General features: G+C 37.9%; 9 protein-coding genes across 9 annotated transcripts; 3 read left to right on the top strand and 6 right to left on the bottom strand.

The window, feature by feature from the left end:
* Positions 1–130: 130 nt before the first annotated feature.
* On the bottom strand, positions 131–3,577 carry NEO1 (aminophospholipid-translocating P4-type ATPase NEO1; the record flags this gene model as incomplete). The annotated part of the gene is made up of 1 exon (XM_056223211.1): positions 131–3,577. One exon carries the CDS (start codon positions 3,575–3,577, stop codon positions 131–133), a length of 3,447 nt encoding a protein of 1,148 aa, XP_056082825.1.
* A 491-nt stretch (positions 3,578–4,068) lies between these two features.
* On the bottom strand, positions 4,069–4,830 carry DFG10 (putative polyprenol reductase; the record flags this gene model as incomplete). The annotated part of the gene is made up of 1 exon (XM_056223210.1): positions 4,069–4,830. One exon carries the CDS (start codon positions 4,828–4,830, stop codon positions 4,069–4,071), a length of 762 nt encoding a protein of 253 aa, XP_056082824.1.
* Positions 4,831–5,245: 415 nt separating this feature from the next.
* On the bottom strand, positions 5,246–6,103 carry PCL7 (Pcl7p; the record flags this gene model as incomplete). Its single annotated transcript, XM_056223209.1, has 1 exon — positions 5,246–6,103. One exon carries the CDS (start codon positions 6,101–6,103, stop codon positions 5,246–5,248), a length of 858 nt encoding a protein of 285 aa, XP_056082823.1.
* A 615-nt stretch (positions 6,104–6,718) lies between these two features.
* Positions 6,719–7,156, top strand: MMF1 (isoleucine biosynthesis protein MMF1; the record flags this gene model as incomplete). Its single annotated transcript, XM_056223207.1, has 1 exon — positions 6,719–7,156. One exon carries the CDS (start codon positions 6,719–6,721, stop codon positions 7,154–7,156), a length of 438 nt encoding a protein of 145 aa, XP_056082822.1.
* Positions 7,157–7,917: 761 nt separating this feature from the next.
* RPL34B (60S ribosomal protein eL34) lies at positions 7,918–8,727 on the top strand (the record flags this gene model as incomplete). Its single annotated transcript, XM_056223206.1, has 2 exons — positions 7,918–7,954; positions 8,399–8,727. The coding sequence occupies 2 exons, from the start codon at positions 7,918–7,920 to the stop codon at positions 8,725–8,727; spliced, it is 366 nt and encodes a 121-aa protein (XP_056082821.1).
* Positions 8,728–9,077: 350 nt separating this feature from the next.
* Positions 9,078–9,830, bottom strand: GPP1 (glycerol-1-phosphatase RHR2; the record flags this gene model as incomplete). Its single annotated transcript, XM_056223205.1, has 1 exon — positions 9,078–9,830. The coding sequence occupies one exon, from the start codon at positions 9,828–9,830 to the stop codon at positions 9,078–9,080; it is 753 nt and encodes a 250-aa protein (XP_056082820.1).
* A 376-nt stretch (positions 9,831–10,206) lies between these two features.
* Positions 10,207–10,395, bottom strand: SMKI09G1120 (uncharacterized protein; the record flags this gene model as incomplete). The annotated part of the gene is made up of 1 exon (XM_056223204.1): positions 10,207–10,395. The coding sequence occupies one exon, from the start codon at positions 10,393–10,395 to the stop codon at positions 10,207–10,209; it is 189 nt and encodes a 62-aa protein (XP_056082819.1).
* Positions 10,396–11,020: 625 nt separating this feature from the next.
* Positions 11,021–12,892, top strand: SMKI09G1110 (uncharacterized protein; the record flags this gene model as incomplete). The annotated part of the gene is made up of 1 exon (XM_056223203.1): positions 11,021–12,892. The coding sequence occupies one exon, from the start codon at positions 11,021–11,023 to the stop codon at positions 12,890–12,892; it is 1,872 nt and encodes a 623-aa protein (XP_056082818.1).
* A 125-nt stretch (positions 12,893–13,017) lies between these two features.
* On the bottom strand, positions 13,018–14,934 carry VHR1 (Vhr1p; the record flags this gene model as incomplete). Its single annotated transcript, XM_056223202.1, has 1 exon — positions 13,018–14,934. The coding sequence occupies one exon, from the start codon at positions 14,932–14,934 to the stop codon at positions 13,018–13,020; it is 1,917 nt and encodes a 638-aa protein (XP_056082817.1).
* Between the last annotated feature and the right edge of the window lie 111 nt (positions 14,935–15,045).

Raw genomic sequence — 15,045 nt, 5'->3', positions numbered from 1 at the left:
AATGTAACAAAATAATATTATGCATAATCTATATCATCTTATGTAAAAATAAGATTTTATATTTTGAAATATGATAGATTTTTTAAAATAACCCATAGAAAAGACAAAATAAATCACGCCTTTTTTTGAACTATGGGGTGGCAAATTCTTGCACTTTTGCATAACTTGGAGGATGTAGCCTTCTATAAATTGCTTTTGCCATCCAAACGGGGAAAATTGAAATGAGTAAAATGACCAAAAGTTCAGCATAGTACTTGACGGTAGTCATATATGCTAAATCAAAATAATCTCCGAGGAATGGGACCGATAAGATGTAAAATAATAACGTAGCAATTTCAGTGAAAAACATTGTCTTATTCCATGTGTAAATTTCTAAGGCAACCATGATCAATTCATTCACAACCAAAGCAGTAAAACTGATAGCAACCATTCTCGTGAAATCAGTATCAAATAAGCTTGTAAAAGTCTGAGAAAATAGCTGAATTACAGAACCTTGGAACAGCGATAGTAGAACCCAAACAAAGAATGTTTTGTATGATAAACTCTTACCTTCTGTCAGTTCTTTATACAGTTCTGGATATATTTTCGTTAATGATTCTTCAATATCATGATCAAGAGTCAATGAGAATACTGGAGCCATTGTATAGCAGGTCGCATAACCGACCATTAACCAACCTTGATAAAGTGCAATAGGTTCAAACAATGAACAAATGGAATATACCGCTTGACAGATTGCAATGATCAAACCTCTATGCATGACAAATTGAGCTAGTTTAGCAGATCTTTTGTAAGAGTTTCTACCATGCCATAATAACAACTCGGTAAGATGACAAAATTGCGTTATAGAAAAATCAGCAGCCAAGGAGGCCTGTTTACCTTCCTTACCAACAATACCAACACCAACATCTGCACATTGAATCATACTAACATCATTACCACCGTCACCAATACAGCATACTCTTTTGCCTGTCATTCTACGAATTACTAAGGCAACATCTGCCTTTTGCTGAGGTGTACAACGACAGGCTATAACGGTAGGCAAATGAACCACGACGTCAAAGAACTCCTGTTCGTAATGCTTCAAAAACATTCCTAGAGATTCACCATCTATTAAAAGGCAAGCATTTTTATTGATTTTTAGGTACTCCAGCTGGTTAAATGCACCTTCCGGTCTGGTGACTTTGGTTATGGTATGAACATACTGACCACGAGAAATTAACTTTGCACTTATAGAAACACAACGGGCAGTCTCCACTTTATCACCTGTCAACATCCAAATCTTAATACCGGCATTTCTAAGTAACTCAATAGATGATTTGACATCCTTTTGTAACTTGTCTTCTACACCGGTTAAACCTAATAATTCAAGATCATGTTCTAAATATTTCGCAATAATCTGATTCATTTGTTGATCACGATTAAGCATCGATAAAGAGGCATCTTTATATTCTTTCTGAAACTGCTCATAAACTTTCTTATTTAATTTTTTACGACCAATAACCAAGGTACGTAAACCTTCACGAGCCATGTTGCCTGTTTCTTCCTCTAACCAATCATTACTTTCCACAATCTTTGCCATTACTGTATCAGCTCCCTTTTGCATGAACCAGTATTCATCTAGTTGTTCATCGCGAACAATAATACCCATACGTTTGGAATCAGAATTGAAAGGGAAAACTTGTAGAATTTCGTAATTTAAAGTTTTCCCGGAATGTTCATGTAATAAGGAAATTGAATGGCGGTCTCTTTTAAAAAGTGACAAGCCAACCGATTCGGTGAATTTAACAATGGCAATTTCATCAGGCGATGCTGCTTGATATGTAAGTTCGTCATCTTCAAAAGTGGGTGTAACGTTATGACAAATTGCCAAAGTTAAAACCATATCACATACACGTGATGACATATCCTTTCTTGTGGTTGATAGTGCTACTTTAGAATTGGCTAATGAGTCTGTTTTAGAGTCTATCAAGGATTGAACATAGTCAGATACAATATCCAATGTTTCTGACGTGTATGATACAGTACCCAAGTGTATTTTCTTTAGTTGCATATCGTTTTGAGTAAGCGTCCCGGTCTTATCGCTCAGAAGGTATTCAATACGGCCCAAATCCTCCGGAATCGTACTTGTTCTAACAATCGTTTCAGGAATAGTTTTATCGTGCTCAATCTGATGTGCATAAACACTCTTAGCCAGATCCAAATTCACTCTTAATGATACTGGGATGATGGTCGAAAACAATATTAGATATCTCATTATGTCAATATACCAGTCATTATTATGCAAGCCAGCAAATGCAACCAAAAGAATAGAAAGGATGAAAACACATGCACAAAGAATCTTGGAAATGTTATTGATTTCTAGCTCTAGTAAACCAGTTTTAACTTTAGCTGTAGTTGTATTCATAGCTTGCCTAGTGTCTCTACCAGTGTATATAACACAAGCTATACAAAATCCGCTGGAAGCTAAAACAGTATTCGCCCATAGGGTATTATCAACAGATAAAGGGTTTGAGGTGGAGTCCTTGTAAGTAACTTTACCTAAGAATTCGTGAATAGATTTCTCAGGAGCTGACGCCGTTATACTAATTCTGTTAATCAGATCATTTTCAGATAGATTTTGAGTCAAGGGACACGCAACACGTAATTTCCAATCAGTTTCTCCATCCAGTTGATCTGTTTTTATGAATGACTCCCCAGATGGTTCACTTGATTGTAAAAGAACCAAATCAGCAGGAATACGATCACCTTTATGAACTTTTATGAGATCTCCAACTTTCAAATCTTTGCTTGGAATAGAACGATTTCTTGTTATCACATGGTATAATTCATTGTTTGATTCTTTATCACGTCTTCTCCTCTGAATATCATCTATAGCTTCCTTTGCCATAGTAACTGTCAGCACAAACGCCAAAGGTACAATATATGATGATAAATACCCTATTCTAAGTGCGGGAACGGCCTGAGATAATGCTACTACCAAAAAGTATAAATTGTAAAAGAATTTGAACTGTTCATATAATAAGGTTGGCACAAAGGTTACGGCATTATACTTCGCATTGGATAGCTCGTTGGAAACGTATCTATTTCTATCGTATACAGGGGTCGTATCTGGATGTATTTCTCTTTCTATGTGCTGATCACTGAGTTCTATGGGAGATCCAAACTTGGACCAGTTTTTGGTGTTGGTTGCTTTCAGAAATGAGAGGGCTTTTGAGAAAATATTATTTGAGGATGATGGTGGCGATGAGGCAATATTAGTAAATTTGAAATTATCATCTTGCGAAAGACGATTGTCGTACATCAAAGGACGGGTATCTATGTTTGAAGACTTACGATGTGAATCGGAAGAGTGATTTGAAAAATCATCTACTGTTCTCATTTCAAAACTTTCCCTGTCTCCAACTGTGTTATGCTTACTAAGTGGTTCAGGGTTATTACTAATTTGTAAACTGTCCAAGGCAGCGTCAAATGAATCGTCGAGATGTAAGTCAAAAGAATCTACACTTTTTCCGTGCTGATTATTGTTGGTGTTGAATATATTCTGCTTATGTGACTTAAATGAAGGAGGGTTAGACATTTGTCTGTAACGTTTTCCGTGCACACTGATATCCCTTTCTTTTTCAGATTATCCTTACTTCAAACAAGTTTCCTGGCTGTTACTGTGTCTTAATCGTATGGTGCTATAATGAGCCGATTGGTTAGTACCTGTATTTAAAATACAGATGAAGCCTTTATTATGTAGATCACGCTTTAAATAATAGCGAATTCAGGTAAAACAATTGCCTTGAATTTTAGATAGGGAAATACTTTGTGTAGTTCTGGTCCCTGTCCTAAGCGATGAATATGTCCAATAACTTCCAATAGGTCTAACCTTAAGGTTAGGAGTGATAGGTCTTAGCCACTGTGCCAGTATTTACTCTTTCAAACTGCCTCAAAAAAGTATGGGCTTAGCAATCGTTTCTAGTGACACGTATACGAACCTTTGCATACATTCTAATAGTAGTAAGAGTGTTAACGAAAAGTAAAGAGATATCTATCACCTTTATATATTGCGTATATACGGCGCTTCTAAAGTATCAAAGGTATTATGGCGTAGTGGGCGACGTGATTATCTTTAAATTTATGTTTGTAATAGTTTTGTGTTTCCAATGCGGATATACTCAAACTTGCGATCACCCAAACCAGCGTTAAGTAAAATTCTTGTTCGTAGGGCAATAGAGTGGAATAGATAATTATTTCGTCTAGGTAGTGAGGACAGCACACCAAACTGAATAACCTTCCTGATGGTAGTGAGTATTTAATCAGTTTGGCCAGAATACAATGGTTTTTATACTGATCCCAAGATGCTATGCAGAATATGATGAAAGCTTTTGGGTTTAGTGTATTCGGAATGGTGTCCTTGTACAATGATATATTTAGGATTAACAAGAGCACGGAATAGAACCATATTCCGACTAAATAATGGGACCAATTCATCCTGGACTTGCTTGTATAATGTAGTACATAAAGAGTTTCATAGAGCCGGCGCAATGAGTGTCCAAAAATGATCCAGACAATGGGGAACATGGGATGGAAATATAAGGTAATTAAGGATAGGAAAGTAGCCAGGTAATAAAAGTGGGAAAAATATGCCTTTGGAACTGTGAAGTTTTTGATCTGCTCTAATATGCCTAGATATTTTGAATTTTTTTTAGACTGATAGGTTTTACCATATTGCAAAAATCCTGGGAGAAAACTTTTGGCTATGAAAAGAGAGCAAAAGCCTATAAAAAAGGATAATCTGTAGGCGTATATAGTGTACTGTAGCAATTGTTCTCCATTAGGATACATTTGATGGTAAATTTTACGTTTACTTCAGGGCCGATTTGCTAACGGAACAGTTTTTATTCCAGATATGCATTTTTCACTTTTTCGAAGTGGACCTTAATTTCCTTTTTTGAAAGGATAGAGAAAAAGGTAGTTCTAAAAAATACAATCGATACTAGATTTCAGTTCATCAGTAGATAATGTGTTCTTTAAGGGGACGAAGTTACTCTAATTGAACGGTAACAACTTTCCCCATTCAAGAGGAATGGTCATTCAAGGAAAGATGCCATTATTATGGAAAAAAGCACTTTGATTTAAAAGAATATTAAACTATTTAAATAAGAACCGATATGTACCGTGTTACTTAATGAGGAACCAACATGTAAAGTACGAGTGGTAATGGGAAGAGATGAATGGGGACAATAGATAGGAAAGCCTTCTATCGGTCATTCCAGAACTTATACAACAAATTTGCATATTTTTGCATTTCTTCTACTGAGACCAAAAGCTTGAAATCGCATAATACCAGAAATTGTAATTCCAAATGGTTCAACTCTTGCAAAGAAATGCCTCCTACCTTGGCATACCGGGAGTTGCTATAAAAAAAATCACTTAGGAATTTCGTACAAATTGTGATGCCTGTAATGAGTAATCTATGAATATTCCCAGAGTCCATAACAAACAATTGCTTCGAATGGCCATTTTCCTCAGGGGAGTGTCCATAATTTTTGGAGATTCTATCGAAATATACAAGTAGGGAAAGAAATATATCATTTGTGGTGGGACAATACTTTTGGATTCTCTCTAAATATTGGACTACATCAATTTCTGGAACGTTCTTCCCATAAAAGGCTAGGATGGGGGTTAAAAACTTTTCTTCAGTATCTCCTGGTACTTGTTGTGAGATATCTGTAGTTGCATCGTTAACAGTTATGATCTTGTTTAATAGTGCACTTACCATTATTATGAGTTCATCTGTGGGAAAATCTACTATGTTCAAGACATTTTCAGAGCTTTCACCATTTGTCTCATCGTTTAAGTCCTGCTTATTCGTTTCTGCCTCTAAAGATTTCTTAACCGCTTGTACAGGGGGGCAATCTAGCAGAGACTTCGAAGAGAAGGGGCTCTCCAAACTTGGATTAGTAGACGCTTTAGATATCAGACTACTATTGTTGCTTGAATATGGGTCAGTCCTGAAGCCATGAGAATGCGGTTCGATTACCGGATCATGCCTGCTGGCCCCTGGTATGTCTATTGGCGATGTAGTAGTTCTTCTTAGTGGTGAACTTAGTTCCATATTTTTATTCGGTTTTAAGCAGTCGTTTATATTGGCTCGGTTCGCCTTGGTTTGATTACAGAAATTAGTTCCTTTGAACTTGGTAGGCTATTAGTATAAAACTTTTACAAAGAGATATACTTTCTATATATAGAAGAAGTCTGAGAAGTTGAAGCCATGCTGGTATCCCTTGCTTTGTTTACATGTTTTAGACCCATCGCAAGATTCCGAGATTCCGAAACCGGCCTCAAAACTTCCATAGGCTCCGTGCGATAGACAGTTGTATCGCAAACCATAAGATAGTAGCGCATACAATGATCACTGTTTATGCGCTAAAACCATTGTCCGATCAATACTCGAGGCAAATGCTTTCGAAAGAGTAATGTTGCTCGTTAGATGCTCTCCCTGTTGTAAAGGATCTTATCTCTTGTCCCTCTGTACGCCTCCTACTTGCGGAGATGCGATTCCGCCGCTGTCGGTTACCCAAAAAATGCTCTGGATAGGTCCCCTGATATATATAAAACCCATATGACTAAAAGTGTCCTGCATCTATATAAAGATAAGGCTCCTTGGAGAATTGAGTGAGATTTGCAGGTAAAGGATTACATATACACTCATAAATCAACGATAGCAGTAATGTTTTTAAGAAATTCCGTTTTAAGAAATGCTCCAATCTTGAAGAGAGGAATTACAACATTGACCCCAGTTAGCACCAAGTCGGCCCCACCTGCTGCCGCCTCCTATTCTCAGGCTATGAAGGCGAACAATTTTGTGTATGTGTCTGGTCAAATTCCTTATACCCCAGAGAACAAACCAGTCCAAGGTTCTATTTCTGACAAGGCGGAACAAGTTTTCCAGAACGTCAAGAACATCTTAGCTGAAAGTAACTCTTCTTTGGACAATATAGTCAAAGTCAACGTTTTCTTGGCAGATATGAAAAACTTTGGCGAATTTAATTCTGTGTACGCCAAATACTTCCATACCCATAAGCCTGCAAGATCCTGTGTCGGCGTTGCTTCCTTACCATTGAACGTTGATTTGGAAATGGAAGTTATTGCTGTTGAAAAGAGTTGAAGGTTTTCAATTTTTCCCCCCTTCTTTTCACCTGTAGTACTAAAGAATATACTTTTTATATATGACGGTGGTATTCTTTAGCCTATGTAAGATATAACTAAGAATGGCAACACAAAAGTGGTGTAGTTTCAAGACCAGGCTCCTAACATTGTGAAAAAATGAGAGGATGATTTGCTTTATTTTGCTCGAATTTCCCAGAATAAAATAGCGTCGTACGTAACATAAGACATACGAGATATTTTAAATATATGTTTCAACGCAACTTCCAACAAGACAGTGAAACTATTGACTGCGTTTTCCATTTAAATCTGTGGTGTACGTATTTCATGTGTATTCCTGTAGTGTTTGGGTGTTTTGTTTTTTTTTATTTATTTTTTAATATCATCTACACAACGGTATCGCCCATTATGTCGCCAGGAAACACCTTCGCTCCCTAGGTAGAGATAATTTCCTTCTGGGAAGAAATTCATTGATGCTTAGGGGGAGCAGCTGGTGGGCGGTCCCTTCACTTTCCCCCTACCGGCGACCTTAGTAGCTCATTACTGAGACCGAGTCGCAGCGAGCTTTCGGGAACTGTTTCATCACTTCCGGTGGTTAGGCTTGGAATGTTTCAATGGCATTCACGTAAAAATTGATGAACATATTAGTTACAATTAGTAAATAACGGTTAGTGTAGATATTAGCGGTATTAGTTACATTATCTTCGTTTTAAATTATTCTGTTTAAACTTGAGATTAGATTAGCAACGAACAACCCTAAAAATGGCTCAACGTGTTACTTTCAGAAGAAGAAATCCATGTATGTTATTGAACATCTTTTAAGATTTTTATAAGAACTTATCATGAACTATTGATTGTGGAAAAAAGTTAGGAGGAACAATGACGGATATGCAAATGAGCACACTGTTTAGAGTGAATATGAACTACATTATCAATGCAGGAGCTGTCTATGCAGACACCCTGAACAATTCTAAGGATATCAAGATATTAAACAGTCAAAATCGAACAGAACAAGTAGTATGGGAGTCGAGAAGTCGACTTTATTGTATTCGTGAAAACCTTACGGGAATGAAAACGAAATATGATTTATCTAATACTCCAATATTGAAGTAAGGAAAATATGTTTAACAATACTGAGATGCTTTTTATTCAGAACAATTTAAGCTCAAGTTCTTGAACCATAAAATTATGAATGTGTGTTTTACTAACAAATTGAAAACAAAACTTTTTTTATTACATATAGACAACACCCGTTCTAACAAAATCAAGGTTGTTAAGACCCCAGGTGGTATCTTACGTGCCCAACATGTTAAGAAGTTGGCTACCAGACCAAAGTGTGGTGACTGTGGTAACGCGCTACAAGGTATTTCTACTTTGAGACCAAGACAATATGCTACTGTCTCCAAGACCCATAAGACTGTTTCCAGAGCTTACGGTGGTTCCAGATGTGCCAACTGTGTCAAGGAAAGAATTGTCAGAGCTTTCTTGATCGAAGAACAAAAGATTGTTAAGAAGGTCGTCAAGGAACAAACCGAAGCTGCTAAGAAGTCAGAAAAGAAGGCTAAGAAATAAATTTAAATAAGCATTCCTTTTATAATCACTTTAACTTCTCGTCGTACTAAAAAAAACACTTTTATAGTAAGATAGAAAAACTAGAACAAAGATTGAACCTTTTTTTTTTCTATTCCTTACTTAGTTTTTCTACTCAGTTAATCTGCGCGTATCGTTTACACTACCAAGAAAGATCTGGGGCGAACTAATGCATCATAATAATCTGAATTTTAGTATTCGTATTTTATAAGTATTATATTATATTATTAAGTCATGCAGATATAAAATTATACAATTGGTCGAAAATGGAGGGAAATCATACATTTTTATTTTATTTTTTTAGCGCAGTAGTTTTTATCAAAAATAGAAAATTACCATTTCAACAAGTCATCCTTAGCGTATAAGTAGTCATCAAAGATCAATTCGACTTCATCAGTTTCAGCATTGTATTCACCAACTCTGATAGATTCGTGGTTCTTGACAATGATGTCACAACCCTTTTCTTTCAAGAAGTCCAAATCGAAGGTGGTAGCAATACCGACGATTTTACAGCCGGCAGCCTTACCGGCAGCAATACCAGCTGGGGCATCTTCAAAGACAACAACCTTGGACTTAGATGGGTCTTGTTCGTTGATTGGGAAACCCAAACCGTTTCTACCCTTCAAGTATGGTTCTGGATGAGGCTTACCTTGCTTGACATCATTGGCAGTGATGAAATATTCAGGTCTCTTGATTTTCAAGATGTCAAACCATTTCTTGGCCATATCACGGGTACCAGAGGTGGCAACTGCCCACTTTTCCTTAGGTAAGGCATTCAAAGCGTTACATAACTTGACGGCACCTGGAACTTCAATGGAATGTTCACCGTACTTTTCTGGGATCTCACCTTCTAGCTTGTTAACGTATTCTTCATCGGCAAAGTCTGGAGCAAACTTAGCAATGGCATCATAAGTTCTCCAACCGTGAGAAATGTGGATAACATGTTCAGCATCGAAGTAAGGCTTGTCCTTACCGAAATCTCTCCAGAAAGCAGCAATAGCTGGTTGAGAGATGATGATGGTACCATCAACATCGAATAGAGCGGCGTTGATTTTCAAAGATAAAGGTTTTGTAGTCAAAGGCATTGTGGCTGTATGTATATTTGCTTTTTTGAATTTGATAGTTTTTAGAACATTAAAGCCTTTCATAACTAGGAGAAAAGGAAAGAGAAAAATCCTTAATCAAGAGAAACTAATGAAAGATTTATATACATTGTCAATTGCAAGAAAAGTGCAAGACGTCAGCATGGACAGAAAAGAAACTATGAGATCAACAGAGTAAGAAAAGAAAAAAAAAGGAAAAAAGAAAAGAAAAAAAGAAAAGAGGAACTCACACATCATCAAAGGTCAAAAAGTGGTCCAAAGCAAAAGACACAAAGGAAAAGGTGAGTGAAGAATAATAAAATATCACATAACAGCAAGTAAGAGCGTTACAAGAATGATGATGTTCATCATAGCAAGATCAGCAGTGGTGGTGACGATGATGATGATTATGCCCATAAGAAAACCGGACAATAAGAATTCTGCGATTACCAGGCGCACGCAGGTGCTTGTGTGAGAGAAAATGACACGGATTTCCGTTTGTCTCACTACTAAGGCGTGGCGGGGTAAGATCCAAGGAAGCCAGACATACAAAGTCATTGTGGGCCATGCCATGTCATTGCCGTGGACTGAGACAGTTGTTATTTTACTTTTGTTTTCTTTGACCCTGTGACGTGTTTTGTGAAAGTCTCACTTAAAGGTAGAAAAGAAACGTGCATGGCTCCGCACCCAGACCTCACGTCTTCCACTCTCTCTAATTGAGGCGACGAGCTTCCGCACCCACACATCCCTTTGCTTTGCCTACCTCCCGTTTATAGTGACATGTTTGGATGCTATGAATGACTCTGTGCGGCGCAAGCAAGCTTTCTCCTTTGGTTCCAGTGATGCTTAAATTGACACTGCGGTTATTTCAAGCGATGGATTTGTAGTCTTACGAGACCCGCAAAAAATTAGGGGAATGGGATATATTTCTCTGCTCCATTTTTCAATTATATGGACTTCTTTTGTGGGTGTGTGTATTGTATTACGTGATAGTTGTGATATTCACCTTGGTTGTGCGTTTTCGTAAGGGTTTTTACGCTTTTTTGACGATTAGGTTAATAAGCTTTCTTTCTTGCATTCTTTTCCTTTAGATTTTGATTGGTTTTTATTTATTTTGGTCGGTCTTGATCACCAGTTCAGTTGGCTGATATAAGAGAGTGCGTTATCTCTCCCCATAATACGCCTACTTGATAATGACGTTGGAACCACACTACAATGCTAAGTCTGCTGCTGCTGCCAGTGTTTTTGTTGCTCGCTCTGCAAATGAGAGCCCAACAAGAAACACAAAGGCTTCTCCTAAAAAAAAAATGTATCCGCAGTCGAAGGGTATTTCCATACGGATTGACAATCTCCCTCCGGGCAAGACCTGGGCCCAGGTTAAATACTTGATAGGAGGGATCATATACCATAGCAACATCCTGCAGGTAAAAATGCTTCCTCCAATGACTTCTGTGGTTCCTCCTTTCATCACTTTCCAAAGTTGTATTGTCATTTTGAAAAACTCTGTCGATAAAGAGTCCCTGGAAAATTTATTGTTTACTTTGAACACTTACCAATGGGATTATCATGACCTCTTTGTCTATATGTTGCCGTATACGAATGATTCTCTTCCTCTGCGATATTCAGAAGCGAGTGATAATAATAACGAAGTTCGGAGCATTACTGATGACACTGATAAGTCATTGTCTCCTCGGTTTGTGAGTCATGTGTCATCCGTCACGCCGCAACCAGCATCTGTTTCCACTCCACCTTCTCAATATTTCACTTTCTCGCCTGAATTGGGCTTGCGAAATAATGAAAACGTAACTCCACTTACCACGCCTGTGCCAGTACCGGTTGGTGTGCCGCCTCTTACTCCCCTGCCTCATGGCCCATTTCCAACTTCGATGCTACCTATATTAGGTGCTCCTCCAGGCACAGTACCTAATATGCAAATGCCGTACCAGGCCAATCTACTTCCGTCTACCGCTGCTGCTGCCGGTGGTCCACTGATCTCTCCCACACACTATCCTCGTCGTCGACATTTTTACCATCAGAACCAAAGCCAGTTCCAAAAGTATATGCACAATAACCCCAGAAACCTGGATGCTGGCACAGGTCCTCATCATCTTTCTTTGAGGAATAATAAAATAAACTCTTCTTATAACGAAATATCTGCCCTTTATAACTTGAACATGGCATCGAATACCAATAATATCGGCAATAGCACCACCACTAATACAAATGGCAGTGACCATGCCCTTGAAATGAAAAACAGTGGGGCTATTTCACCTACACAAACCCAAATAAACCACAAACGACTAAAACATATATTCAATGAGAAAAGTTTCAGAAAACAAATGACAAATAGAGGTATGTGGCAGTTGAAGATTATAAATTTCCCCCCCTATATACCTATGGAATCCTTAGAAAAATTATCTGAACCTGATTTTAATGACTTAGTGGACCAAGATAACTTTACAGTTATTAAAATTAAAGAGAAAGGACATTTGGAAAAGTTTGGAAGGCTAAGATGGACAGTTCTTAAAGATTTCATAAAGTTGAAATGTCCCAAGTTATTAAGACTGCAAGAAAGGCAATTTCTACAACAACAGAACGAAGTTACTTCACTAAATGAATCCATGGATGCATTGAAGATATCAGATAATGAGAACACCAATGGCAGCTCAAGTAACAGTACATATACAAATGGCGGACCTCGGTCATCGATCAACAACACGAGGGAATTTTATGTGGGGGTTTATGAGGACCACGAAGAGGTAACCCTATTGAAGTTTGATTTACCGGAGGATGAATTGGAGGAGTTTAATAAAAGTTTGCCGAATATTTTCACACGTAGTGACAGCGGAGACACCTGTAACACGGAGGAAAATAATAAGACAAAGTATTTCAAGGTTAATACGATCGTTTATAATGCTATTGTGGGGTTCCACGATAAGGAACTGTCTGATCTGACCTTCGAGTCCTTACAAGACCAAGAATACTCACTGGGGTACAAAATTAATGTAAGGGAACTACCACCATTTGACGAAGATGAATTTGATAAACAACAACAGCAATACTAAAGTATGAACAAAGAGGATATTATTATTTATCTAACATAGGTATGTACGTGAATTGAAAAGGATATAAAAAGTGAGGAATGTGTATAGAATAAATATGTACGTAGGCGATTTTCTCAGTACCCTTATCATAGCAAAGGTTGGAAAACCGGCTGGGGTAGATTGCCATTTTGAAAAGAATTTTTATTCTTTGTGACGTAAGGTACGGGTACAGCTTCGTTATTATCATTATTATTTGTGTTGAGAGCGGTGGTATTGGTGTTTAGAGTGGTGTTACTGTTATCTTCATTCATTGGCGATTTAGATATTCTATTAATAATGTTATCAAAAGCTGTTAGGCTTGACTTTTTTGGATCATCTTTCTCATGTGATACCAATTGAATGGAAGGTATAGGGGGGTTATCCCCTAAGCATGACATTTTGGGTAGTGTGATGGGCACTGGTACTTTGGTATCTGGTAGTGGAATGCTGGAAATGTCTCTGATGGTAAGATGAATTTCGCTTGAAGAAAAAGAATCAAACAACCTTGCCAAAGTTTCGTCATTCAGTAGGCTATCGTTATGGAAGATACCGAAATTTTTGTTCTTGTTGATAATATTGAATAAGTTTCTACAGTTGTCCAAAATTTCTGAGACCGTGGGTGGGCCATTACTCAACTGATGGAAAGTGAAGGCCTGTTCTTGATCATTGAATCTAATGATGACTCTACGATTAACATCCTTATTAGCCAATTGAGGTTTCATGGGTAACGTGGTTAATAGGGTAGCCCTATTCGATAGTGTGTTATTATTCATCATAATGTCGCCTGAAACGGCAGGAGGGCTCCTCTTGACCCTCTTGTTAGGTGAGGAGGAAGATGTGGACGCACAAGAGCTAGCCAAAGGATACTGAACCATTACAATATGATGTATGATTTCACTTAAAGGATATAACGTAGGGTCGAAACCGAAATCCTTTACAATACCACCTATGACCAAATACAGTAGTCTTAGTTGCACTTGAGCAGCAGGAAAATGAGATAAGTTATGCCTTGTAGCGGAGCCAAAGAGTCTTTGAGATAATAAAGCCAGATTTTCAGGAGAGCAGGTCTTGGAAGTGATATACTTCATTGAGGAAGATACCAAATTGGAGAAAAATCGTTCAATGACAAATGCGATAGACATTCGGATTGACATCTCACCTAAAATTTCCAGATTGGAGTAAATGTCAATGGATCCTGCAGCCTGCGAAATGTCTTGACAAGTTCTTGATCTTTGGATTTGAAGGAGCAATTTTTCTCTCAAGAAAAAGGGTACTGTGGAATCTATCGGGATGTTTGCGGTAATGTTGGGTGGCTGGCTGAGGGAAGATGTAGCAAAGTGAGACAAGTTTGGTCCCGTATATGGGTCCTTCAGAGCCTGTTCTGATAAGGGCACAACATTTGTAACCAGGTCGTGTACTAACATAGTGACTATATCGTTATACTTTTGCTGAGTAGAAGTGACCGATGGAGATAGATCTTCTTGATTGCTCATAGTAGCGAAAATTGTTCCGCTGGGGCTCTGATGACTCATAAGAGGTTGGAATTTGTTCGAGACCTGGAAATCTGCAGTATAATTGGAGGTGGGTAAGAATTCCGAATTGGCACGCTGGTAAATGGAGGGAGAGATCTCATCATCAGAAGTGGAATTTGACGAGATGCTATTGTTGGCATTACCGCTCCCGCCGTTGGCTATACTTAAAGCGTAGCGTTTTTTTGATCGTTTCCTGTTTCTTCTTACGGATTGTACAGCAGCAGTGACTAGCTTCTCAAATTCTTTAGAACAGCTTACAGGGTACCCGAATTCCGTTCTCAATATTGTAGCAATTTGCTTTATGTTTTGATCTTGTTCGCTTGCCTTATATTGACTTAGTTGGAACTTGTCTATCAACTCTAATCTTCTGCTCGAAAACTGTTTCCATTTTTTTTCATCGTTGAAATTTAATAGCTCTCTAATCTTATGGGTAGCTCCATTCCCAGAAAACTTATTTATTCTATATTGAGTAAAAGTTGGAGGACCGTTCATATGTGTAAGGGATATAAATGACAAAGAAGAGGAGGAAGAAAAGATTAAAGAAGATTTTATAACTATAACTAACAGAAAAGAAGTAGGTAGGAAAGGGAATGCGGATGGGTT

The sequence above is a fragment of the Saccharomyces mikatae genome (genome assembly GCF_947241705.1).
Source record: "Saccharomyces mikatae IFO 1815 strain IFO1815 genome assembly, chromosome: 9".
NCBI classification, from domain to species: domain Eukaryota; kingdom Fungi; phylum Ascomycota; class Saccharomycetes; order Saccharomycetales; family Saccharomycetaceae; genus Saccharomyces; species Saccharomyces mikatae.
This window is presented reverse-complemented; position numbering and strand designations above follow the sequence as displayed.